At 44.3% G+C, this 17,330-nt stretch overlaps 1 protein-coding gene across 1 annotated transcript in view; it reads right to left on the reverse strand.

Annotated features, from left to right (window-relative positions):
• MYO15B (myosin XVB) overlaps positions 1-15,870 on the reverse strand; it is a 42,319-nt gene extending 26,449 nt beyond the window's left edge. Inside the window, exons 1-25 of the mRNA XM_082774607.1 lie at positions 15,526-15,870; positions 14,968-15,112; positions 14,512-14,870; positions 14,378-14,439; positions 13,694-13,757; positions 12,836-12,945; positions 12,376-12,450; positions 11,886-11,982; positions 11,230-11,333; positions 9,586-9,649; positions 8,958-9,071; positions 7,441-7,602; positions 6,991-7,104; positions 6,452-6,510; positions 6,243-6,366; positions 5,134-5,229; positions 4,402-4,533; positions 4,097-4,222; positions 3,499-3,576; positions 3,007-3,155; positions 2,843-2,888; positions 2,347-2,471; positions 2,093-2,210; positions 1,400-1,575; positions 802-895 (exon numbers count right to left, since the gene is read on the reverse strand). Coding sequence (XP_082630733.1) covers positions 802-895; positions 1,400-1,575; positions 2,093-2,210; positions 2,347-2,471; positions 2,843-2,888; positions 3,007-3,155; positions 3,499-3,576; positions 4,097-4,222; positions 4,402-4,533; positions 5,134-5,229; positions 6,243-6,366; positions 6,452-6,510; positions 6,991-7,104; positions 7,441-7,602; positions 8,958-9,071; positions 9,586-9,649; positions 11,230-11,333; positions 11,886-11,982; positions 12,376-12,450; positions 12,836-12,945; positions 13,694-13,757; positions 14,378-14,439; positions 14,512-14,870; positions 14,968-15,112; positions 15,526-15,837 — 3,105 coding nt within the window. The 5' untranslated portion in view covers positions 15,838-15,870. The remainder of the gene's footprint in view (positions 1-801; positions 896-1,399; positions 1,576-2,092; positions 2,211-2,346; positions 2,472-2,842; positions 2,889-3,006; positions 3,156-3,498; positions 3,577-4,096; positions 4,223-4,401; positions 4,534-5,133; positions 5,230-6,242; positions 6,367-6,451; positions 6,511-6,990; positions 7,105-7,440; positions 7,603-8,957; positions 9,072-9,585; positions 9,650-11,229; positions 11,334-11,885; positions 11,983-12,375; positions 12,451-12,835; positions 12,946-13,693; positions 13,758-14,377; positions 14,440-14,511; positions 14,871-14,967; positions 15,113-15,525) is intronic.
• Between the last annotated feature and the right edge of the window lie 1,460 nt (positions 15,871-17,330).

Below are 17,330 nucleotides of genomic sequence, written 5' to 3' on the forward strand. Positions count from 1 at the left end.
TGGCAGAAGGCACCTCTGCAGTCTTCCAGCAACACTGGCCTTAACCTTCCACCCCATGCTTTGCTGAGCATGGCACCAGCTCCACTGGGCCCCTCCTTGCCTGCCTTGGGAAGCTGCCAGCTACACAGATGTTAATCACTATCCTAAATAAGATTGGCCTGATTGCTTGGTTTTATTTTATTTTATTATTTTATTTTTAGCAGCTTGTGCAAAATGCATTCAACACACTGGACTGTTATCAAGGCTCTCTTCTGTACACAATTTTCCATGTTCTTAAATCACTGCCATCTTAATCTCATCCCTACTATGGGCCCAGCTGATTTCCAAAAGGTCAAGGACTTCAACATGAGGTAGCTTTAAGAGGCAGACTGAAGAAATATTGCATTTTAGTCACCACCCAGGGAAACACCAGAACTGAGCTGGCCAACCAAAAAAGAGAATGACTCCTTATAGTTTGAGTTGAACAGCAACTCTGGAGGCCACAGATGGAATAAACTCATGTCCTGTGTGTGGCAGCCTAGAGAAGCTCACATGCACAGGCATACAGACCTGCTGCATTTATACTACCCTTGCCAATTCTGAACCTCATCTAGGGAACAAAGCTCCAGTCCCTGTGGACTTTATTCCTTTGACTATATTCATCTCAGCCAGAGAGTGAAAGACAGCTTTACCAATTCATTGCATCATTTCCTATAAACTGTCTCTAAAGCCAGCCATGCCCTGGCCTCACCCAAAAACTAGCTCTCTGCCTAGGACAGAAATAGCTCCTGCAGGATACCCGGTCCTGAGAAGTGTTGTTACCTGGCAGTGCTTCCTCCTTTGAATGAAATGTCTAGAGATTAAAACCATGGTATTAAACTGCACCAAAGTCTTCTTCAGCCTCCTGTACCGCTTCCTAGAGGGATTTGAAAAGAGGAAAAAATGCTAATGAAAAGGAAACCACCAAAATTTAGGCAGACTGTGGACTCAGTTCAAGGCTATGGACCAAATATAACAACCTAATCAGTCAGCCAGGATTTGGTCTTAGTGTGTTAAGCCTGGTTCTCCCTTAAATGTTTTCTCTACATCCTTTGCTCTAACCATCACAGTGTCAGCACTACCACAAGCAGGCTACTATAGCAGTTCTGATAACAGCTGTATTTCTAATGGAACCTCTGCTCAGCGCTGGGAAATCTCTCCTCCACCTACAGCAAAGCCTACAGCACACCTGTTCTCATCAGGAACTGCCTCTGCAGCCCTGCTGATCACCATTAAGCTCCAGCCATTCCACTAACAGTTGACCCAACAGAATTCCCCACTGCAGAGCAGGTTGGGAGCCAACATGAGGAGAGGTCTGTCCAGGCACATCCTCACCTTGCCATCCTAGGCAAGGATAAAGGGCTATACCTTGTCTCCTTACCTTGCCTGATAACCTCGGAAGTGAGCCTGGATGATTGTGACTTTCTCCTGGAGGACACGGAAGCGCCTGCGGTGGAGGAGGCATCGGAAATTCCTTTGGAGGGTAACAATGGCCCAGCTCTGCCTCTGGTTCCATCGTCTCTCCAGCAGCTGCCAGGCCTTCTCCTTCAGAAAGACCTGAGGCAAAGGGAAGAGTCTCTGACCCACAACGAAAGCAGCCAGTTTCTCTAAGAGGCAAAAGTTTTTGTTTTCCCTCCTTACAAGTAAGCCTCTACTGCCCATAAGGTTCCCTGCTAAGGAAACTGCACTCTCCTAATTGAAAAGGGCAGGAGATGTAGGCCCACATGACAAAGGTGGATGTATTTGCAGAAGATGGTTCAGGAGCAGGGAATTGGAGAGTGATGAAGGTTACTAAGCAGGAAAAAGAGCAGCCCAGGCCTCCACCAAAGAATGCTGGGAGGATAAAGGAGGTGGTCATGCTACTAAAACATCCTGAAGCCTCCCTCCTGTTTTTTATCTGAAATGCTAAAATTTTTTCCTCCGTACTTGAGACAAGACAAAGCAAAAGGGAGGTGTAGGCATGCAATGTTCCCCTTCTTTGGGCAGGAGAGCCAAGCTGCTCAGTGTTCACTGACAGCCCATGAATAAATGGCTGGGCCAGTGGAATTAAGATGGGATTCTCTATAGGCACCACCTTTGTGACTCCAATCTGATAAAGATCTGAGGGGCTCCCCACCACACGAGACAGCACAGCCACACAGACTTCTCTCTTCTCCAAGCAGCTGTGCCCTTGCCCAGCCAGGAGACCATACCTGGAAGAAGAGACACTGATATGAGGAAAGCCAGGGCTGTAACTGGAATCCTCAGAGGAGGATAAATCACAATGTGCTGACAAGTTCATCCAGGCTTTGAGTGGCCTGGGAATCCCAAGCCAATATATCATTGTACCTGGCTAGGAAGTTCTGGAATGGAAGACGGACTGGGTATCCCTCCTTTTTAATGTGGATTGCCTCCAGTATCCCAGAATGCCGCAGCTGACAAGTGACATACTCCACATCAAAGATATTTGACAACTGTGAATGTAAGACAGAATAAAAAATGGAAAACGTGAGATCAAAGAAAGAAAAAACAGAGGGCAGAGAGCTGAGAAAAGGGGCTCCTTCTACTGTCCTGCCCTTAGTTAGATCTCTCTATGGGTGTGAGACACAAAACCCAACACACCCTTTGGTGTCCAGCTGACACTGGACATGCTTCTTATCCCCCAGCATATGGTCAGCTCACATGGCCACAGGGAAGAGTACAAAACAGAGAAAGGGGACAAAAAATTTAAAGCTATCAAATGAAGAAAAGGAGTCCCAACCCAAACACAAAAGGAAAGCTGCTGCACAGTACTGGATTTCAAAGAACTGAGGGACTCTGTAAGGAGCTCAGGATGCTGCCCTACCTTTTTAGGATTAGGAGTGATGCACCGAATGAAGAAGGTATGACTCCTGCAAAACAGAAGAAAGGAAGAACCTTTCATCATCCCCTCCTCTGTGCTGACTTGAGAAGAATTCACATATTTCTGGGTACAGCAATCAGCCCAGCACAGGAATGAGCACTTCTCACCTTCTCAGCTTGGCTGTGAGGTCCTGCAAAGACTCCTGGAATTTGGACACCAGTGTAGAGGCCCGGGGCTTAAGCCCTTTGCCCCTGGCCCCCAGATCCCTTTGCTGACTGTAGGCAGCTTTAGCCTTCTGGAAAATGTGAGACACCACCTGGAAAGACAAAGAAATTTACCAAAGTTCCCTCCACTATGTGGAAAGAACAAATCTCTTCCATCTAAAACTGGGGGATTAGTCTCCCTTGCCCCCTGCAGGGCCAGGAACCACATCTGTATCTTTCTGGCAGTCTGTAAGTCTTATATAAAAAAAAATGCATAAATTGCAGCCAAAGAAGATTTGTTCAATTCCCAAGTGTCCTTCAGTAGAACAAAATTTCTCTCACATTTCCTCCAGTTTCCCCCAACACCTGTCCAAGGTCTTTCTGTTTCTCACATGAAAGCAGAAGGGCTTGTTAGGTAACAGCAACAGAGACCTTCATCTTCAACCACTACAATACCTTGAGGCGGCTCTGGGAGAAGATATCCAGCACTTCTAGACGCAGCTGGTCATGGTTTTTATTAAGAAACTTGTGGACCTGCAGAGGTAAAGCCTGATTTAATGCACAGTTCAGACCAAGAAAACAGACAGGCAAACACCCTTCCATGCACACACCTCTCTTTGGAGAAGAGAACTGGAGAGGTGGAACAAGAAGAAAGCCCTACAGAATGACTTGCTGTTCCTAATGCCACCAAAAGCAGAGGAGACAGTGGCTGCTGCTTTTTGGAGGGACTGAACCTTTTCCCCTTCACATTGTCCAACAGGCTTTGACTCCCTCACTTACTTTCAGCAGCAACAGTTTTCCTGGCTTTTTCTGGGCTCTGGCTCAAGAAAAGTAGGCTATTGTGTAATCATGGGCACTACCTATTTTGTTTTGACCTAGAGGCTGTTTAGTTGCCTCTACTAACAAGAATCTCCTCATTTTTGACAGAGGGCTGCTCTAGATGGATGTGCAGTTACAAATAGAAGGCTTTATCCCCAGCACTCAGAACTGCTCCATCAGGACACCCACAGCATGGCCTATTGCTCCACCTGCTCCAAGTCCCCCACTGGCTCACCCGATAGGTGACGGGGCCTGCATAGTGTTTCACGGTGAAGACCGGCAAAGGCAGCTTGGGCTTGGTGTACCAAGGGCTGTTTCCATGATGGTAATGACACTTCTGGAGGAAAGTGTGGTCAGTGGCCTGTAAAGGAGATGAGTAACCTTTCCCACTACTGCAACATATTCAGTAGCTGAAAAGCCACTGTTAAATGGAAGGTAAAAGCATGCAATAATTTGTGTAAACAGTCTCTGGTCAATCTGTGCGACTGCCTTGCCAGAACCATCCTGTGAGAGGGATCACAAAAGAAGATAAGAGCTCACCTGAGTAAGTGAAGTTTGGTCATCTAGGATACACAAGATGCCATGGGGTTTTGCAGCAATGACATCTAGGCATGACTCATTGTACATCTTGGAGACAGGAATCCAAACTAACTGCTCTTGGCTGTATTCCTCCTATATGTTAAAGGCCAACCAGACAAATCCAGCCATGAAAACAAGAACAAAGTAGGGAGTTAATGGTGGGATTTGGTTTATTCTTCAGGAAGCTGGTGTTTCACTGCTGTTAGAAACTTGCTTAGAATTATCTGGTTTTGACTTATGAAATGTCTTTTAAAGCCACTAATTATTTTCCTTATTTAAGTGAGAAAAGCTGCTCTGCTAAACAGAGCGATAAAGTGAGCTGTGAAAGGCAACAAATCTGATAAGTACACTTTCACCTCCAGGTGGAAGTGGAATAGTAAATAAAATGCTACAATGAATCTACCAGAAGGAGCTTTAAAAGTACCACTGGAGTCTGGAGTCATTGATCCAGAACAACTTGCTTATAAAATCTGTAAGAGGGAGCAAGGCTCTAAGAAACTCTTCCAATTTACTACAGAGTTAGTAACAGCTATTATGTCATCAGCTCTTTGGATTAGGATCCCGTGGGTACTGTTTAAGAGAGACATGTTTATTCAGCTTCCTTTTTTTCCGCTAAAGGACAGTCTCCAGCCAAGGCTGGCTCAGCTCATTCCATATGTGCTGCCCTGATCTGCAGGCGTGAGCATCACTTACCTCTTCCTGGGCAATGACAGTCTGGCTAAAAAAATGCTGGAGACGCTCATTGGCGAAATTGATGCAGAGCTGCTCTAAGCTGTTCACACCTAGATCCTGCAAAGACAAAAAGGCATTATCACTTCCAACCCACAGCCCTCCCAGAGACTCTGTCTTCTGCAAACAATGCATAGCGCCAGATGGTGCTGATCTGAGCCCCTGGTTCAGGCAGCTTGTTCTGATCAATAAGTGATAATGAACCTGGGAAACTCCAATCATATCATGTCTGGTTTGCAAGCTCTCAGCCTGAACTATTGACTAGGATGAACAGCAAGAGGTAAGACAAGCTGTGAAGGAAAACAAAGAAGAGATCTACTCTTAGATGCACAGCCTCATGTGCATCATTGCTCTCAGAATCCATCAGTCCACACACAGATTTTAACAGGAATCCTAAATATAAAGCTCACATGCCTTGATGAATGCATGTCACTCTAAGCCCCTGCTCTGCATATTATTTGTTTACCCCAAGTCTGGGAAGCTCCCAGAAGCTCAATGGAGCAGGAACATTCATTCTTTAGAAAGGCAGAACTAAAGCTAGTTATGTGAATTATCTACGCAGCACCTTACTGCCCAGTTCTCTTAATCAAACACTCAAGGCTGACATGGTGGGAGCACCAGAAACCATTCTCACCATTTGAGGCTAGGCTGTTAACTGCCTGTGAGAGTTAGGACTCACAAGCCAATGCTACTTGCAATCTACCCAATCCTATTTAATTTAGGATTGTACCTATGCCACATAGTCATAAGAGAAATGGGATGGGTTATTCCAGATGGCAACTGAAAGCAAGGGCCATTAATAAAAAAAAAAAAAAAAAAAAAGTGTTAAATGTCCTGAAGGAGCTCTTCTTTACTGCCTCAAAACAAACAAACAAACAAACAAATCTGTAATAATTTAATAAAATAATGTAATAAAAATGTACCCCCCTTACCACAGGCATCTAAGTTACATGGTACAATTACTATTTCCTTTCAGGTAGGAATCATATTTCCTCCCATCTCTGGCAGTGACTGAGGAGAATCAGCACATGTACTTGCAACCCAGAAAATACCAAAAGAATAGGAAAAGCAACCTCAAAACCATGGATGTCCACAATGCCTACGGCACAGTCCGATTCCCAGGGAGCCAACCACTCATTGATTCTCAGCAGCAGCCACTCAAAGAGCAGGTAATACAGAGTCTTGGCAATAGAGTCCCTGCGCAGGAGAGGGAAAACTAGTTAGAACAAAAACAGCACCCTTGGATGCATCTTACCAACAAACAAACAGTAGCAGAAGTCACCTGGCTTCAATGGCTCCTTCTACAGACAGAGGTGTGAAGATCCGATCATAACATGTCACCTGGACAGAAAGAAAGAGCTGAATTACTGTTATTATCTCACAATTATATGTGGTGTTTTTGTTGTGTTTTTTTTTTTGGAAATCCACACGGAAGTTGGCTCAGTTAACAAACGGACTTTTTCTATTTGACCTAAGAATTTACCCAGCTCTCAAAGGAAAAAGTAAACAGTAAAAGCACATGCTGCTGTGTTTCAGGGTGGGAGTCAGCTGGCCAAGGTGTTAGGCCTGAAGTCACCTCAGGCTAGAAGAGAACTCTCCTGCATGGGAGTTCTGTCTTTACAGTCTCTCCACCCTGCCTCAGCTACCTTGAGGGGTTCATCCAATCTCCAGGACTGATGAAGCACATTAGCCATTCTGCAGCATTTTATTCCCGCTGTTACTTTCCAGGTTTTGGACCATCTAAGGCCCTTCTGCTCACAGAGCACTGGCTAAGGCATGCCATGCTTCAGGATGAATGAGAAATGGCCAAAAGGTACTCACGGTGACACGGTGAGTCACAGCACTTTGCAGGAAATCTGCGGAGACACGCAACAAATTGGCCACGATCTGAATCTCGGTATCACTGGCGATAGCTGCGTGCTCAAAGAATTCTTTCTAAGTAATGGAGAAGAGCAATAGATTCAGCTATGGACTGGGTACTAGGACCAACTAGTATTAATATTCTTAAAAGCATCTCAGCTGCACAGATGCAGGTCACTGCTTGAGTATGATACCAGCACCTGGGTTCATCTTGGATCCTCAAACAGCTGCTTCAGCTCTAACAACCTTTGGTTGTTCTTATCTAAGTCAGTCTGGAGCTTAATATCTAAGGAACTGAATAGTCTCCAAAGTCGTCCTCGGTCATGAATAATTTCCCTGGCCCCATCACATGGGATAACAGCAATGTTCAATAAAAACAGCTCAACGCCAAGCTGACGAGGGTTACTGTACCTCATAGGAGGTAAAGCAGATATTCCCCAGCTGCAGAATGGCAGCCAGCACCGTCCAGGTGGAGGTCAGCTGATCGTCTGAGAGGCTGATTCCCTCCAGAGCTTGCACCAAGACCAGAAAGTCCTCATTGTCCTCCTTCCCCACGATGTCACACGCTCTGCCCTGAGAGAACAAGGACAGATAATTGTGGTCAGCCCCTTTTCATACAGACTGGAGCTGAGCTACCAACAGCAATCTTCAAACCAGTGGTTCAATGTTTTAAGGGCTAGAGGAATCTGAAACAAAAAGACCACAGACACTGCTAGTGGGAGGCCAGCATTCATGATAGACCAGTCTCTCCTCTCTGGAATTTGGAGAGCAAAATCTCTCTTGTCCACAGATGCCAAGTTTCAATTATGGTTCAAATATAGGCACCCCAGCTATCCCTTACCCACTCCTGGAATGTAGCTTGACAGGAGAGGGGATACCAGAATCTCCTCCGATTAAGTCACGTCAACAGTTGTTACCCCAAACACTACCAGAATCTGACGTATGAAAGCAAACGGGTTTATGTGCACACAGAGAGCAGTCCGGAGTTAGTCTCACCTCTGCATGATCTGATCTTTTTCCCTTTTCCTCTCTGTAGAAGACCAAGAGGTTCCCGTTAGCTCAAAGGGTTTAGTTTGCAATACAGAGCCTTAGCCACTAGGAACAGCACCCCTCTGACTCCCTGTGAGAATACAGGAGCATCTTTCTGCAGAAGTTTCCGCTTGTTTTTTTTTCTTATGTGATAGAGAGATCTACTACCAGTCTCCAAGAAGGACTTGCCTCCATGCAGATAACTTTTCTAGCTCTTAGCATACGTCTAACAGGTATCTGTTGGGTAAAATAGACTCTTAATTGCCCTGCCTCCTTGAGTCATTAGTGGTACTCGTACTTTCCTTGCCTGAAGGAAAGATGGTATCAAGCATTCCTCAAGGAGTCCTCAGTTGTTGTGAACTCTGAGTATGGAAAGTATTCTTAATAAAAGGTAATTGCGCTCCAAGGTGATGACTTAAACATAAGTCTGGTAAACAATTTTCCAATTTAAATGGATTGTCATCAGCAGTTACAACACAGCAGCTGTAAATTTTCCACCCATTCAGTCAGTCAAGGAAGCAACTGTGTTTTGTAAAAGGTAAAAAAAGAAATTCCCCTGTTGTTTTCTGTTCTTCAATAAATTGCAAATGCAAGGCAATGAGAAAAGCATTTCTTCACCACGAGGTGGAGCCATGGGCCCACAAGATGACTTTTAAAAGGCTTTCTTTGGGAACAGAAGGGACATGAAAAGTGAGAAAAAGAGCAAATAAGACACCAGGATATTTCTTCTTAGGTCAGGTGAGAGAAGGAACAGAGCAGAGTTTAGCATAGTTCTGCAAGGGACACATGAGGAGACAAGCAAAGTTAGGAGATGCCTCACAAAGAGCCTTGCTAATCAAACAGAAATGATGCCTCAGCCATTTCATTCCCTTGCTGCAGAGCATCCTCACACCACTCACCTGATTCAGGTAAAAGTAAGACTCTGCCTCTTGCAAGTACAACTCCTCTTTCTGCTCCGCAGGCAGCCCAGCCAGTAGCTCATAAAAAACATGGTAGTTCCTCTCACCGTGGGCCTGATGGGAAACACACTTCATAGAGTTGACTCCAAGTCCAATTCCAAAACTCTACAGAATAGATGCTGCCACAAACCAAACACTCAAAAGCTGGACACTGAACTCTCTCTGAGAGGTCAGCAAGATGATGCTAGAAATTATCCAAGAACTACCATTCAAAAAGTTTCCAGGGTTTCTCACTGACACCTTGAGAGCACTCCATCTGAGAGCAGTCCCTTTCGTGCAGCTCCAATACCTGACCTTTTCCACACTCCAGACATTAAGAAAAATTAGGTGAGGAAAGATTTAACTTTCAGTAATCCCTAATAAGTGGCATACTTCAACCTGTTTGAGATACAGCAAGCTCCTATTTTATTCATATAAAATAAGTGATTACCTTTTGCTATACAGAGGGAACTTATTTCTTGCTAACAGAAGAAATGGGAAGTAATTCTCATTTTTCCCATCCCTGTTATTTAACATTAAATTTCATATTAAATATGAAAAAGGGAGAGAGGAACTCATTGGTCCTCACCTGAAATACCACACGAGACTTCTCCAGCAGGTACTGGGAGATGGACGTTCCCACCACGGCCCCTCTAAGCACAAGAAGACAACAGATCCTATCAGAAGCTAGTCAGACATTTCAGGTAGATCCACTTGTCTGAGGGATCAGCAAAAGGAGTTGTTACCGAGAAACAAGGATACAACCTGACCAACTTGGTCTGAATTCTGAAGCTTTCCAGCACCAGTGTATTGTAATCATGCTATTACAGAGAAAGCAGCTATGAAACATCAAGATTCGAGTTTGATTTCTGAAGAGCCTCCAGAGTACAAAGGAGCTCGGATTTGAATGATGCTCACACTATATGTCCTGAAAATACTCCAGGAGACAAGGCAAGCACCTGTCCTTCAGTCTTGTCTGATTAGCGTTGCACTATCACTGCCTCATCTACCCTTACACATTCATTCTGTGTGTCAGACTGACAGCCTGTGAGGAGAGGGATCACCATTTTGTTTTGTATTTGAATTGCACCTTTTACAAAGTTACCTTGGACCAAAAGCAGGATGTCCAAGTACTACAGCAATACTGGGCCATGCAGCCAGCAGCCTGGAGTAAAGGAGTGGGCAAGGATCAATCGGCCTGTAAGCCTTACACGTGTCCCATGCAGATTAAGTAGGTGTGTAATGAAGGGAAGAAATTAGTGGCCCTCTGAATAGATACAATTGATTTGAGAAGAGTCACTATGGCTTCTGTAAAGAGAGGTCCTGTCCCACAAACCTCCTGGAGTATTTTCAACAGGATGACAAGCGTGCAGATGAGAAAGACCTGAGGAATACAGTCTGTGTGAACTTCCAGAAGGTTTTATCAAGTCGAGGAACTTTTAAGGAAAGCAGACAATTATGGCAGAAGAAGGAAGGTCTTGACATGGGTAGGAGTAAATGGCTAATACTCTTAAAAGTGGGAGGTAACCACTAGAGTTCCACAAATTGTCTGTCTTCCGGCCCTTAAGTGTAATTGAAGGTTTGATAAGTGACTTAAAAGAGAGCTGAACAGCAATATGACAAAGCTTCCTGACATTATGAAATTTTTCAAAGTAGCGAGGTTGAAGGCCAATAACTGCAGATAGACCTTACAATGCTGAATGAGTGAGCAATAAAATGTCACATGAAAATCACTGTAGACAAATGTAAAGGGATGCACACAAACTGAAGTAACCCCAGCCTCACATATAAACTGAGTTAACCATTGCTGCTTAGAACTGAGACTTTGAGGTTATGATAGTTTCATGAAAATGTCAGCTCAGCGTTTTGCAACAGCACCAAAAAAAATTTATTAGGGGTTAACAGAGTGTTAGAGAGAAGTGTGGTATGAATGCTTGTTGCCAGTGCTGGAGGCACAATATTGTATCACATAGCTCCTTGATATAAAGCAGTTCAGACAGTCTGATGTTCTTAATTTATCATCCATCTCGAGAGGTGAAGATCTATTCTTTTGTGGAGGAAACCTAAGAGCAAAGTAGGGGTGTAAACTCACCATCCTACCCTGATGATAACAAGGCTGTAATTGGGGGAAAGCTATTGCATGAGCCCTAAGCTCTACTAGATCTTTGCTCACCCAAGTCCCCCTGGACAGTTAGGAAGGACAGCATCCTGTGATGATGTTCTTTTAACTCACTGTCGCAGGTAGATGTTCAGAAGCTTCCCAAAACGACTTGAGTTGTCATTGAGGATGGTTCTGGCATTCCCAAAACTCTCCAGGATGGGTAGGACATTACAAGGCTTGAAGAAAAGAGAACGCTTAAGTAGTGATCATGTTTTTCTTTACCCCAAAGTACTTAATTAACTGTTAATCTGAAAATCCAAAAAAGAAGGGACTTCACTGAATTGATTCTTGCTTGACTAAGGAGTCTCTTTCTGAACTTGTCTTGGTACAAGTACCTTCAGCCCCTGTTGAGTTGCTCTATGAACTTTTTACCTTCACTGCTATGATCATTCAGTTCACTTCTGCTCTGTGATTGTTTAGCTTCAACTCCCAAACACCACTGTAAGGTCTCTGAGGCAGGTCAAATCAAAAATTTCAAAACAGATACAAACAAATCTTCAAACAGATGCAGCACCCTATACAGCATCAGAGCTCTCCATTACTAAAATGCATCAGCTGTGGCTCCTATCTTCACGGCAGGTTCACCTTGAACCACCAGCCATCTGAAGTCCAGCGCATTGAACAGGAATGAAGAAACAAAATGGACAGTATGGCGTGTGTGTGCTGTCTTTGGCTTCTACCTCTTAACAAGCCATCATAGCATAAAGCAAATCTCAGTTTCCTCTTACCTGCCTGATCCTGTGACTGTCTGATCTCTGGTACAGCATAGTCAGGTATCGCATAATTGCTTTGGCAGCTTCTGTTTTACCCGAGCCACTGTGTCCACTGGAGGAATAAGAGATAAGGAAGTTGGCATCAGAGGAGAATTAACTGATTTAGACACTATCAGAGGTTCTGTTACAGTAAATCAGTGGAACTGTACTGACAACACATGAAGATCTATCACGTTGTTCAAAACGCTGACACAAAATAAGCACAAATAAGAATCCACTGTAGAATGTCAAATGTCTTCTTTTCTACTCCCCCCAAAGGCTATGAAGCTAAATTCAAACTGTATTTCCACAGAGTGAAATAAAATCCCATCTCATTCATGTTTTCTACTCACAACCTTCACACAATAGCCACAATGATACATTCATGGTCAGTGAAATACAAAGATGAAAGTCTTTCTTGCATAAAGAAATGGACAAGCCTTTGAAAAGCACCCACATTTCTTACCTGATGATGACACACTGCTCTTGTTCTGATGACTGGGACAGTGTGTAGGCCATTTCTGCTATAGCAAAGATGTGTCTAGTCACACAGAAAGAAAACCCCAGTTAACTGGCCTCACATTTCTACTGCACAAGCACGGCACTAAAAGGCTGATCTACATCACTGATCTACAGAGAGCTGGGCCAACATATTGGCCTAAGAAACGTGAGGAACCAGGGAAATCAGAGCTTTGTTCTTGCTGACATCAGGTTAAAAGCCATTGCAAAGTTCAGGTTCCTCCTGGACCTCTGTGACCTAAGCTAAGTAACGCTCTGTGCCATGGTGCTTCATGTAAGTGACACCAGCAATATTATCTACACTCATGGAACCTGAATACATTGTTAGCTCTGGTACAGCTGCTAAACACCTTCTGAAGCCCAAAGAGAACAGAGTTTGGGGAGTTAGTCAAGAAAGAGAAACATACGGAGCATTTTCGGAGAGTGTCCTTCGGTGGTACTGGGTAGCCACTTCTTCAGAGTAGATACTGAGGTCTTTGAAAGGATTCACGGAAACCAAGACTTGCCCAATGTAAGTCTAGGCCAAAAATCAGAAAGGGGAACAAATTTGGTGGCTCATTAGAATTTTCTGAATGAGGAACACAACTGACTGGGAATACAAATACTAAAGCGAGCTTTAAAGGAACACTGTATATTCTGATTATATTGCCAGCTCATGCAGGGCAAAGCACATTTTTTCAATGGTCCTTTTCAAAGCTCTGTCATTAACATACTGGGGGCACTCCCTCTGGTTGGCTTCACTGGTCACTTTCTATTTTCCAAACTCCACATGGAATTATAGGCACAGGTTTGAACATCTGAGTCAGTAACTGAGAAAGGGAACAATTGTTCCAGTAGCTCTGGACTGCAACACCAAAATGATTGCAGAAAACCCATTGTCTCTTCTCAAGATCCGCAAACTTTACTCAGAACTGGTTTGCTAGGACAGAGGAATTCCCTTAGGAGCAAATGAAGCTAAAATTGAACCCAAGCATGCACATGGGTTGGCAACAAATACCAAAATTCAAGAGAAACCCTGGGACTCTGTTCTAGACATGATTCTATGACTTAGATTTTACTGCAAACGTTCCATGCTACCTCTTTTTTGAGCAAAAGCAGTGTGAGTATCCTTCTTATCACCATTCCTAGTAATGAAAAAGCTCTTGAGCTACTTGGTGCAAGATCAAAGCTTCATGGAGAGAAAGAAATCATTTTCTCTTACAGCTCATTGTTCAGAATGAATAAGCACTGAAGAAAAACACACACAAAACCACTACTACCCATACATAAATACGATTGCGATGGAACCTTTTCTTCAGACACAGCAGAACTGAACTCTCACAGACTTCCCTACAAACAGAGGAAAGAATCTGTCAGTCATAAGCTTCAAATGTATGTACTGATATTAACCTTTCTGCCCTCCCATGGATTTTGTGGGAGGCTGGGATCTGAAACTACTCATTGCCTTCACCTGGTTCCAACATGTCTGGGAATAAGCACATCAGAGAGAACAGAGCAGCCCAAGCTCAGTGTCCAACCTGCCCGTATCCATGTGATCACAACTCCTTGCACACAGCCTTTAGAGCTGTTTCTCTAAGCAGGATCACAAGGGTAAAGGTTGCCAGGACATGCAACAGTGTTAGGTGCTCCTCTTTCAACAGCAGCATGATTAACAACCCGTGATTAAAAACCATTAAAGATGTAAGGCCTGAGTTTGACACAGCTGAAAGAAGCAGGAGTTACTAAAGGCACAGATGCCATTGTCAGTAGGCACACAACATAAAAATGTCCTCCTCCTGCAAGTCTTCCCAACTTACCACCCACTTCATGCAACGAGAACAGCATTTTCTCATGTTGTAGCCAAGGATCTATAATGTGCTTTTTATTGCTGAGTCAGCAAGAGCTTTAAGGATAACAAACAAGCCTCTGTGACCTTTAATTAGTTGCAGAATACCACTGACAACACGTACTCCAGTCTGGTTAGATCTTCTATCTCTTCAACTTCTCCTCTGTGGTCTTCACCCATGTAGACCTGAAACGCATAGATATGTTATTACAAATCAGAAGTTCAGCTTCATCCCAATATTGGAGACAACACCTGTACCTGTTTCTGCATGAAGTCCATCTCCAGCATATCGTCAGTGGTGTCTTCTGCCTCCCACTGATCCCTGCAGACCTTCACCACGTGGCTGTTGGCCAGATGTGGATCCCTGTAGATGGCCCATTTGCTGAGGTTCTCGATGGTGATTTGTGGGAGCAATAATTCAGAGTTCAGCCATGCCACAGGATCACATCCCTGAGCCTGCTGCTGGGACCAGTGAACACAAGGTATGGCTTTGGAACTTGCAGTCTGGAGGCCACCTGAATTCTCTTTGACACCCACCTCCCCAGAATATTCTGTTGTACGTGTTGGATCCTCTTCTTGAGGTGGAAGGAAGCCTGGACAACGATAATTTCCAGATGCTTTTGAAGAAAGGGAAAGGTGAGGGTCTTTGTGGTGAGGCTGCAAAGTTTGCCCAGTGGAGAAATGGGATGTGGCAGCACTCTCAGGTGTTTTTACCTGCTGGGGCAAGGAGCTCGGAAGGCTGGTCACTCTGCATTGGGTTGCAGTAGGTGTCACCTGTCTTGTACTTGTTGATGCAAATATTTCCCTCTTGCAGGAATACTGTTCGCTGTTTCTCTGAAGGCTTTGATCCATCAAGGATCTGGGAAGGTCACTCTTGAATCCGCAGCCCTGTTGCACAGGCATCACAGATCTTCTGTCTGATAGAGCTCTCGGTTTCTCTAGGGAACGACCACTTCCAGAGCCCGCAGGTGAGGAGGTCTTTGACTTAACCATGCTGTGCATTCTGGGGAGAACTATAGCGAACTTGGCATCAGGAATATTGTTCTTGTCCTCATCCAAGCTAAGTGAGTTTGGAAAGGAACCGGTTCCTTGAAGAGGGGAATCACCAGAAGGCAAATCAGCACATCCCAGCTCCTCTGATGTTTTAGGGCCCTCTCTCCCCTCCGCTAATGGAGGAGATGAGCCTTTGTCACTCACCTCACCCCTCCCCAGCTGTCCGGCTACATCAGGGCAAGTTTTGTCAGACTGACCAACCCACCCAGCAGTACTTACAATCCTGATAGCCATTCTACTTCTCAGCCAGAAAGGCTTACTGCTCCTCTTCCTCTTCCCAAATTTCTTCAAGAGCCATCCTGAAATACCAATTGCACGTGCCACACTCAGCAGGCGAGCTTTCAGGCTTGCTTTCTTGGAAGGTTTTTGACCACGCCGGGTGGTGACTTTTCTAAAGTTAGAATGGGTGCTGTGCAAGTACTTGGATCCCTTCCCATCACGCACATTTGCTTTTGCAGAAGGTGCCTCTGCAACCACTTCTTCTGCTTTCTCTTTTTTTGTCTCAAAAGTCTGGTGTGAACCCAGTTTCATTTTTCCAGTAACCTTTCCAACTTTCTTCTTCCTGCCAAGGTGCTGCTTATCAGATGATATTTTTCTAATAGAGGAGCAGCTTGACACACTTGAAAGACTTAATCTTTTGTCTCCTAAATTCTGAGCTATGTTGGGTTCCTTCTGTGTACTGAAGGTTTGTAGAGTTGTAGGTTTTGAACAGATACTTTCAACGTTTTTCAGTTCAGAGCTGCTTTCCAAAGCCATCTGGACAGGATTTGGTTTACAGCTTGTTAATAGTTTGGTCTCAGCATTTTTATGTTTGCTTTTCAGATTGAGAAGGATTTGGGATTGAGAAGAGTATTTCTTAGTAAGCATCATCGCTGCTACTGCCTGCTTGCTGCGGTCTGAAGAACCATCCCTCTGTATATGTCCTACCACTTTTCCTTGTTCTGCACTCTCACACTTCATGCATTTCTCTTTCAATGTCATTTGCTGCTTGAAAAGCAAAGGGCTGTCTTCCAGTGTGCTGCCTTCATCATTCACCTTTTTTTCCTGTTCAGTTCCCTGAAGTACTTTGCTAATGGGGAGTTTTGCTTTCACAGCACTAGGTAGCGGTTTTCTTCTTGCCCTTTCTTTTCCTTTTTCAGCATTCCCTTCAGTGCTGTTCTCCCCACTGTCACCAGAATTATCACGTGCATCTTTTGACATATCCTGAACCTTGTCGTTTTCTAACGTTTTTTCCTTGCTTCCTGTGGTATTACCATTTTCTCTGTTCTTAGGACTTATCAGTTGGGATCCTGAAATGCTCACATCATCGCTTTTCTCACTGTTCTCAGCTAGAGTAGATCTTGGATGTCTTGGCATGTCATCTTGCTTCCTCTTTTTCTCCTCCGCCTCTAATCCTGCAAAGTCAGTGCCTTCCTCCTCAGATTCTTTCCTTCCATCTGTGGTCACCTGCTCTCTTTCAGTCTTACTAGAAGCTTCATTGCTTTCACTGAGTAGTTCCTTGGAGCCTTTTCCTCCAGTCACAGGAATATCCTCCAGCATAGCTTCTTTCTCACTGGTGCTATCTTCTGAAGAGTTACTCTTCTCTTCGCTGCTTGCAGTGCTGTCCACTGAAGTTTCTTTTCTATAGGCACAATGGCTTTCATTGCTGGAGTCTGAACCAGAGTTATTGGAGGTTTCTGGTAACTTTTCTTCTGCACTTTCAGTGACCGTAATCTGCGTACGTTTTCCAATTTGCTTTTTCCCCATTCTCTCACATTTTTCCCTTGCTATTCTGCCTTGGAACTGAGAACCTGACTTCTGCTCAGAAGCCTTCTTAATGTCATGATCCTCATTAAGCTTCTTCCTCTGCCTGGCATTGTGTGCCTTCTGTGTCAAGTCATGTTTCTGAAAAGAGCCTTCAACACTTTGTACTGCAGAGGACTCTACAGACTCTGAGTCACTGACTTTTTCAATAGCACCAGGATGCTTTCCACACTTCCTTTTAATACTGCGTTTCTTGCTGTTTGTGGCAGTCTTTTCCTCCT

Source organism: Aythya marila (genome assembly GCF_965140915.1).
Source record: "Aythya marila genome assembly, chromosome: 18".
NCBI classification, from domain to species: domain Eukaryota; kingdom Metazoa; phylum Chordata; class Aves; order Anseriformes; family Anatidae; genus Aythya; species Aythya marila.